Below are 9,637 nucleotides of genomic sequence, written 5' to 3'. Positions count from 1 at the left end.
AGAGAGGAACGTCAGTGATGAGAGAGAATCATGGACCGGCTGCCTCCTGCACGCCCCACACGGGAGATCGAGCCCGCAACCTGGGCCTGTGCCCTGACCGGGAATCCAACTGTGACCTCCTGGTTCATAGGTCTCCCCTGAGCCACACCGGCCGGGCTGCATTGTCTTTTAAGAAGCTGCGTGAGCCAGGCCAAAGGACCCAATCAACACACTCTCAGCTTAATTCCGGGAGTGGGGGGGCGTCAGCATGCCGTGACCCCCATAAATCACCCTGTATTTCTCATTGAAATCACTTGGTGTCCTCAGAGGGCCCAGGGTCCCTGACGTCACAGCTGGGAATGCCTGGCAGGCGGGTGGTAAGAGGAGGGCACCTGGGTCGAAGGTGAGAGCTGTGTCGGGTGACGCGCACCGACCCAGAGCCCATTACTGAGGGGGTGACCCGTCCAGGGAGACACGTCTCCTTCACGTGCCACAGGAGGGCCTCCGGGGAGGCTCTGGCCGCCAGCTCTGCTGGGCAGTGTCTCTGATGAAGCGATTCATGACTCGGGGTCCATGAGCCCCACCCCCGCCGGCACCCAGGCAGCTCCCAGCGTTCGTTCGCTTGCTCATGGGGCTGGAGGTGCTCGCGGCCAGGCTGCAAGCCGCTGACAGTCATGTCTGTGTCCGCCTGGCCCTGCGGGAAGGCGTGGCCGTGGCTTTGCACCTTAGGGTCGCCCTCTTGTCAAGTGTGGGCTCCACAAATGTGACTGTGAGCGCATTTTCCTAGTTTTTCATCCTTAAAAAGTGGTGCTTTTGCTGGCCGGTTTGGCTCCGTGGTTAGAGCATTGGCCTGTGCACCAAAAGGTCACAGGGCACGTACCTGGTTTCCAGGTTTGAGCCCCACCAGGTCGGGCGCACGTGGGCAGCAGCGTCCTCCAGGTCTGGGGAACAGGAGGCTTCTGTTGACCAAACCCACATGTTCCAGGTTTGAAAGCCCCGGAGTGTGGGCGGGGCCCCATTCCCGGGGGGCTGACTGGAGTGGAGGTGCCCCAGCCCGTGTGGGTCCTGCCTCGGGCTCTGTGCCCGGCCTCCTCTCTGGGGAGTGATCAGCCGTCTCCGCCCACCAGCTCCCTGGAGATCTCGGTGGCACCCAGGGAGGGGTGCCACTTAAAGTCTCCCTATTTCGATTCTGGGATTGGCCTCGGATCAGGCAGGAGGCTGGCAGGAGCGAGGAAGGCCTGCGGGCTCTGCCCCATGGAGCCAGCTGGCAGGGAGCAGCCCCGCTGGGGTCCCCTGCGGAGAGGAAGTGAAGGGGTGAGCCTGCAGGTTCCCTGAGGCTCTGTCACTTCGACCGCCTCCCCTGCTGCCTGTGATATTTTAATCCACGTTGCGTCCTTTCGACATTAAGAACTGGCAGTCTTTGGCTGAGAAGATAATGTCTTGATATAATGGCCTTGGACTACGGCTGTGATTCTAAACACGCATTTATTTGCTTTCATCACTCTGGACTAAAGAGGAAGAAAAGGAACCATTAGAAGAAAGGCTCCTCTTACCCCCACACCCCCTCCTTCATGCTCTCCAGGGCCGCCGGCTCTCCCTTTTATCTCTCCTCTCAGCTCAGGCAGCCGCTGCGGCTTCATTATCTGCTCCTGCGCTGCCTCTGAGCTTCATATTCCAGCCCCGAGACTTAGAGCAGCGGGAGGGGTGGGCTTAGTGGCTGAGCTTCGACCTAGGAACCAGGAGGTCACGGTTTGATTCCTGGTCAGGGCACAGGCCCGGGTTGCAGGCTTGATCCGCATTAGGGGGCGAGCAGGAGGCAGCCGGTCCATGATTCTCTCTCATCATTGATGTTTCTCTCCCTCTCCCTTCCTCTCTGAAATCAATAAAAACATATATATTAAAGGAAGATAAAGGAGTTCCACAGTTTCCCATGGGAGCCCCGAGTGGGAGGCGGCATGGTTTAGCTTAGGCTGTTTCTGGTTCTTGAATGAGACTTGGGTCTCTGTCTGGATTCTAGAGACGGGCGTTGTCTGACAGGCTGTGTGGTTCTGGCCTCATGGGCTTGCTGGGTACGAATGAGTGTGGGCTGAGCGGGTTCCCGGGCACCTGCCCCTCCTCTGCCCAGGACTGAGCTGGCATCCAGCTCCACAGCTGCCCACGCACTCTCTCCAGCGCCCTCTCCCTCTCTCTCTCTCCCTCTCTCTCTCTCTCTCTCTCTCTCTCTCTCTAATTTACAAAGTTCTTCTAAAAAAACACACCTCGCTCTTTCTCTGCTGAGATTTTGCCTAATGAAGTGTTTTATCGTATTCTCTCTCCTTGAAAAGGAAAGAGGTTGAAGGTTTATTGAATTACTGTTGGCTTTGATGTATTCCCTCCACATTTCTTGCTGTGGACACAACATGACTTCCCCACGACGCCCGGTTTATCCTGAGCTGCCTGCCCCGGCTTTGGCTCCACGCCACGCGTGTGATCTCTTCTGGCCTCAGAGTTCACGCCCGGAGACGCCGCAGGTAAAGGCTTCTCCCATCGGGGAGGCGAGGCTGGGACACGGTGGGGACGCATCCACCCTGATGGGCACAAAGCACGCGTCCGTTTCCGTGGCTCCCAGGACCGACACAGTAGCTTGTCCCCACCGGGAAGAACGCTGCCGCTCAGACACCCAGGGACACGCGGCCTCCCACGCGCCACATGTGGGCGACGTCTCCCCCACAACTTAGGGGCCCAGCCTTGCGACAGCAGCTTCCACTGCACGACAGCTATTTCTCAAGAAGGAGAAAGCAAAGTCCACCCTAAACATGTCATCTTAAATACTGGGCCAGCAGGCGGGTTACAGTGGTGGGCAAGCGAAACACAGAGTTCCTTCTTCTATTATTGTTCATTGGTTATTGTATTGTTTTCCCATCACAACTGTGAACTTACGTTTAAGGGACCCACCGGTTCTCGCTTTGTGGAAAGCGGCGGGGTGGGGGGGAGATCGCCCCCACATCCCCAAGGACACGGGACGGCGATTCCCTACCGCCCGAGTCCCGGAGGCTTTCTCATGTGCTCCCTTTGCAGGCAGGGAACACGCTGTGTACGGCTCTGTTCTTTCGGCGTCTGTGGGAATTCACTGTGTTCCACGGTGGACCCTGAATCCCTGCGTGCACAGGAAATGTGTGTCCCCGGGTTTGCTGCCTTCTGTGGAGGTCAAGGAGGCAGACGATGGGAATGGCCTTCAGATGGCCCCTGTCTGCAGGGCCTCTCATTGTGACTGCGCTGTCAGTTCCCGAGGACGGGGTGGTGGCGGCTCCGCTGCGACTGTGGCCCGTCTCCTTTCCTTTCCTTTCCTTTTTATTCTCACGGAGGATATGTCATTATTGATTTTATTTTTTTAAATATGTTTTTACTGATTTTAGCGAGAAATAGGGAAAGAAAGAGAGAAACATCGATGGGCTGCCTCCTGCACGCCCCACACTGGGGATCGAGCCGACAACCCGGGCCTGTGCCCCGACCGGGAATCGAACCCTGACCTCCCGGTTCCTAGGTCGACGCTCACCCGCTGAGCCCCGCCGGCCGGGCAGCACTGCAGTTTTTTATGCTTCCACTCATGGCTTCTTTTTTTTTTCTTTATCTATTGTCGTCTCTTTTCTTTCAGTTCACTTTGTATCTGGATGTAAACGGGGTCTATTGTGGGCACCTCCTGCCTTTCATCCCGTCTCCAAATCCCTCCTCCACTGCGAGCAGTTCCTTTCACCTCGGGTGCAATGGCTGACGCGGCGAGGTCGGCCGCTTTCCTACGTGTTTTCTATTCACCCGTCTTTGTCGCTGTGGTTCTCTGTGCCTACTTTTCCCCTCTTTTGTGTTAGTAAAATACTGTACTATGTCATCTACGTTTCCCTGTAGGCTTTCTATCTGCATAGCTTTGCATTCGGTCTTTAGTGATTCTAGGGGTCACAGTATCCGCCTTTTACTTGGCCCGTTCTGCTTACAGTTAATGTCAGGTCGCTTTCCTAAATTAGGGGCGACTTGAGAGTGTATTTCATGTTGCTACTTTGTACTCAGTGCTGTTCGTTGCATAGATACACTATAGAATAAGGCTATCGCTATTGGAGTAAAACTGTCTCCATATTTTAGTGTTAAACTGCAAGCTTTTAAAGAAAGAAGTCATGTATTTTTTTTTAAGAAAATGTAAAATATTTTATGTTCACTGTTTCCAGAGCTCCTATTTCTTTGGCTTAAGGAACGTTCTCTGGCACTTCTTGTAGTGCAGGGTCTGCGGGTGACAAATTATCACAGTTTGTGGCTTGCAAAACTGTCTTTATTTTACATCCATTTCTGAGGGATCCTTTCTCTAAATGGAGAATTCTCAGTTGGCAGTTCTTTTCTGCCTCCGGGACTTTAATTATGTTGTGCCTAGTTCTTCTGGCTCCCAGTGTCTATGGTAAGAAATCAGGCATTATTCTTACTACTTTTCCCCTGGGTGTCACCTGTCTTTTTTTTTCTTTTTTCTTTAAGGTATAATTGGCACACAAGACTATTTTATTTTCAGGTGCACAACATACTGAGTCGACGTTTCTATACCTTACGAAGTGCTCACCAGGATCAGGCTAGTCACCATATTACATTAATTAGTGTGCTATTATTGACTATATTTCCTAGGCTTTACATTATATCCCTGTGACTTATGTTGAGCCAAAGATTTCATTTGTCTGTATGACTGAGTGATATTCCATTTATATATCATATATATCATCTACATTCATATTGTATTCCACACCTTGGCTACTGTAAGCAATGCTGCAATGAACATGGGGTGCATATGTCTTTTTGAATGAGTGTTTTGGCTTTCTTTGGATAAATGCCCAGAAGTGGAATTACTGGGTTGTACGGCAGTTCCATCTGTAATTTTTTGAGGAACCTCCATAATGATTTCCACAGTGACTGCACCAACGTCCATTCCCACCCACCGTGCACGAGGGTTCCCTTTTCTCCGCATCCTTGTCATTTGTTGTCTCTGTGATGATGGCCATCCTGACAGGTGTGAGATGATGGGTCACTGTGTGATTTGTAGGGGGGCCGTGTATGACGAATCTGATGGTTAGTGACATTGAGCATCTTTTCATGCGTCTGTGGTCCATCTGTATGTCTTCTCTGGAGAAGTGTCTATTTCGGTCCTCTGCCCACTTCTTAGTTGGATTATTGTTGTTTTTTATGTTGAGCCATAGGAGTTCTTTATATATTTTGGATACTAACCCTTGAGTGGATGTATCATTTGCAAATGTCTTCTCCCATTCAGTAGGTTGCCTTTTTGTTTTGTTGATTGTTTCCTTGGCTGGACAAAGCTTTTCAGTTTGACATCGTGCCATTTGTCGAGTTTTGCTTTTGTTGCGCTAGCCCTAGGAGACATCCAAACACAGAATGCTGAAGGTGAAAGTGAGAGTTTACTGCTTAGGTTTTTCTCTAGGAGTTTTGTGGTTTCGGGGGTTACGTGTAAGTCTTTCATTAATTTTGTGTTTATTTCTGTATATGGTGTAAGGTGACCAGCTTCATTTTTTTTGCATGTATCTGTGTCTGTGCCAGTGCCATGCTGTTTTGATTACTGGAGCCTTGTAGTATAGTTTGCAACCAGACAGTGGGAACCCTCCAACTTTGTTCTTCTTTCTCAACATAAATCCATATATGAGTGTGTGTGTGTGTGTGTGTGTGTGTGTGTGTGTAACCTCCACATTTTTCAATATTGGCCAACAATTCCATTTTTCAACACTTTCTGGGCTGAAAGAAACCCCGAGCCCACCCCCACTCCTCTCTGTTCCAGACGTGGCAGGTCCAGAAGGTGGAGCGGCTCCGGCCGCTGTGCAGGGCCCCCAAGTCTGCAGTCCCTGCCTCTCATCTTTCATCATCCCCATCCCTCCCAGCTCAACCATTAATAGGAGAAATCATCAGTTATTTGGACTCAAATTTGACAAATTAAATTGCAGAGAATTAAAGAAGTTGTAGATCAATACGTCGCGACGATCAATTAATTATTCCTCCTCATTAAGACGACTAATTCCTAATACCTTTCCGTTGTATTTTATGGCCTCATTTATAATTCAGCGCTTTTAGGTGATGGCATTGAGTGCAGGCACACAGGTACCTGGGAGTCTATGGCTTATGAATCAGCACCGCGCCGTGCGGAGAGCTCCGTGCAGATAGCTGGTCAGTAGCTGTCGCCTTCTGATGCGGAGGGCTTGTCATTCGGTCTGTTCTGTGGTCCTCATGCCACACGGAGTTCCTTCTTTTGTGAAAAAGAATCGTAAGAAGCAGTAGGTGAGTGCACTCACAAAGCAAGTGGTTTTTCGAAATTATGGGTGTTTTTTAAAAAATATATTTTTCTTGATTTCAGAGAGGAAGGGAGAGGGAGAGAGAGATAGAAACATCCGTGATGAGAATCACTGATCGGCTGCCTCCTGCATGCCCCACACTGGGGGGGGATCAAGCCCACAACCCGGGCATGTGCCCTGACCGGGAATCGAACCGTGTCCTCCTGGTTCATAGATCAACACTCAACCACTGAGCCCCACCGGCCGGGCCAAAGTTATATTTTTAACTTTAATCTTTAACTCTGAAGGGTTTGCACCAGGATGTGTTGCTGATGTGCTAGGGAAGAGCTCTTGAGATTCAGGGATGAAAGGACTTTTGGACAAATGGCTGCCCCTCCTGGCTCCCCTGGAAGACAGTGAAATAGCAGGCGCTTGGCAGTCCGCTGCCTGGACCCATCGTCTGGAAATAAGTACAAATAAACTTTCTCGTTTAACCTACGCAGCTGCCATGCCGGTGGCCAGAGGGGGGCACCCAAGCCCAGAGAGCTGCAGAACTGCCCACCTTGGCAGCTGCCTGGGCCGCCCCGGCTCCAGCGACGATTCTCTACAAATGAGTCCAATTAACTCGACACCTTTTCCAGGGGCACCTGCTACCATCCAGTTGGGGGGAAGAGGAGCTTTTGGTGCCTCTGCAGCAGCCTGCCTGGCAAGAGATGGGCGCACGCGGCTGATGGGGGGGGGGAATCCATACGCTTCTCCACATGCCGCCTATTAATCACACTTAATGGATGTGAGGAGCGTTAGGAGGAGCCAGTGGCTACAGCATCCGCATCTGCATCTGCATCCCACTTCTCCCAGGGCTCCTGCTCCTCCCAGGGCTGCCAGCGCTCGGAGAGGGTGGGGCACAGGATCGCCCAGGGGGCGGGGGTTACGGAGCAGCGATGCATTTGAAGTGGCTTCAGTGGGGGCAGTCTGTGCCGTTACAAGTGGCTGTCAGTCTTCACGCCTGGCTGCCTGGGGAGGGACGTGGGCTGAGGGGAGAAGCTGAAACTGTGACAAGGGCTGGAGCAGGAAGCAGGCAGCCAGGCCTCTCCCGGGTGATGGCGCGGAAACGGGCGGACGGGCCCTTCACCGGGGGAGGCGGTGGCGTCGGTCTAAGCGCGAGGCGAGGTGGCCAGGAGGCCCGTCCCCCAGGCAGGGCACAGGTGTCTCACGGGCTTGGGGGGACCCAGGACCGTGCACTGAGCTGCAGTCATAAATGCACCTCGAGGACAATCCTGGGAGAACCCTGGCACAGTCTAAGGTCGCGCTCCCCGCCGGGACCCCACCGCAGACCATGGCACAGGCGGAAACGGCAGGTCACGGGGACAGGAGGCCTCGGAATACAACTCCCGGCTCGGCCGGAGGCTCCAGGGCTGCTGGCAGTTCACTGCTTTTGGCAACGGATCGGGTTTGTTCCTGGGCGGTCCAAGCCGGCGGTCCCCGCTCAGCGACCTCAGCGGGCAGCTGGGTGATGGGATGGAATGCAGTGGACAAGGTGGGACAGGACCAGACCAGGAAGCGAATACTCGCCCCAGGCTTTCTCTTTGTCAGGATCCAGGACTAACACGGTTAGACCTTCCAGTTTCCAGGAAAAAGAGACGTGTGTGCACTAGTTCCTTCGGTCGCCCTAACAAGTGACCACAAATGTATCCGTCTGCAGTCCTGGAGCTCAGCGTCTGGGATGGGTCCGCAGGGCTGCCTTCCCGAGGCTCCGGGGCAGCATCTGTTTCCTGGCCTTTTCCAGCTTCACGTGGCGAACACGTTCCTCCATCTTCAAAGTCAACAGCATGGTTCCTTCTCCCCTCTGACCTCCGGCGTCTCCCTGGCTAGGACCCTGTGATCACACTGGATCCACGAGACAGTCCAAGATGACCACCCCCTTCCACATCCTCAGCAGCACAGCCAAGACCCAGGCCCCGAGGAGGGCCCGGGAGGAAGTGGTGAGCCTGCTGCGGGCCTGGAGAAAGGGACATAAACGAGCAGGAATCCAAGGAAGTGCGGAGGAGGGAGGGGACGTGAGGAGTCAGATAAAACAACGCCAGCAAACCCTCACCTGGCTCAGGATGTGCCAGGCCCCTCGCAGGTGCTGCCCACAAATCAGTCCGCTTGCTCCTCCCAGGTGGCATCACTACCATCCCATTTTACAGGTGAGGAGACTGAGGCTAGAGGGGCTAGGAAATGTGCCCAGCTCACAGAGCCCATGCAAAGCACCCAGGAACTTCATTGGTTTATACTCCCACCACATCACAATTCTGCCAAATCTGTACACTGTCTTAATAGTTAACATTTAAATGAGCTCATTCTTGTCTAGAGAAATGTAAAACAAATCTCACTATAGTCTTTGGAAATGCAGTATGGCTAGAAAATAAATACAAAAAAAATAAATGATGTTATTAAACCCTCTGTGGATTCCACGTCCTGCTGAGGGCTTTGAATTCAAGGGGAGAGTAGCAAATGTTAGGAATTCAAGACATAGTAGCATCAAGCTGGGCCTTTCTCAGTGCTGGAATCAAAGGACTGAAAGAGAAGTAAAAAGGGAGCAACTTTCTCCCCCTGGGACAGGAAACCATTTAAAGACGTAGCCCTGCAGGCCCTAAAGTCTCACTCAGGAAACGGGTGGTTAGGAGCAGACTCGGGCGACTCCCCCGACCGCGGAGACGCCGGTGCTGGACGTGAAGCGGCCCTTCCACTTCACCCCTTTCCGCCTCTCCAGCCCTGGGTGCGGGGCCTCGGTTCCCTCACGGGGACCTGGACTATCAGTGAAAGAATGAAGGGAAAGCACACAGCCTAACACACAGTAAATGATTAATAAACGCAAGCCATCATCATCATCATCATTAAGCTTTCACACAAGTCCCTGGCCTTTTTAAAACTTTTTTGTTTTAGGTAATGAGAATAGTCATTATAGTAAATACGTAGCAGTTACTATATGCCGGTCTGTCTTTTAGGTTTTATATGTGTACCCTATATATATGGTGTCCCCCAAAATGTATACACACTTTAAATAATTCCAATGGGTTAAACCTGAAAAGAAACTTAAATTGAGCTATCAAGGGAAAGTGTGTATACATTTTTTGGGAACACGGGTATATGCACATATGTTAAGAACTATTATTATCCCTATTTAAACTAATATGAAAATGTATTCTGATCCCTAGGGCCCCATAGGTGACGTATTAGCCCTAAGGGACCGCAGACTCGGCCTACGAGACGTTCCTGGCGGCCTCCTCTGCCCCTTTCATGGGGCAGATCCCAGGACAGCGACCGCGAGACCGCCTTGCAGACAGACTGACAGACAAGGCGGCAGCCCGGCCTCCCCGCCCGGCCCCGCCCTC

At 52.4% G+C, this 9,637-nt stretch overlaps 1 protein-coding gene across 1 annotated transcript in view; it reads left to right on the top strand.

Moving 5' to 3' along the window:
- Nucleotides 1–8,170: 8,170 nt before the first annotated feature.
- Nucleotides 8,171–9,637, top strand: part of LOC102249581 (cytochrome b-c1 complex subunit Rieske, mitochondrial) — a 6,078-nt gene continuing 4,611 nt past the window's right edge. The window contains exon 1 of the mRNA XM_014528414.1: nucleotides 8,171–8,242. Coding sequence (XP_014383900.1) covers nucleotides 8,171–8,242 — 72 coding nt within the window. The remainder of the gene's footprint in view (nucleotides 8,243–9,637) is intronic.

The sequence above is a fragment of the Myotis brandtii genome, unplaced genomic scaffold (genome assembly GCF_000412655.1).
Source record: "Myotis brandtii unplaced genomic scaffold, ASM41265v1 scaffold633, whole genome shotgun sequence".
NCBI classification, from domain to species: domain Eukaryota; kingdom Metazoa; phylum Chordata; class Mammalia; order Chiroptera; family Vespertilionidae; genus Myotis; species Myotis brandtii.
Note: the sequence above shows the minus strand (reverse complement) of the source record. Positions and strands in the feature narration are given on the sequence as shown.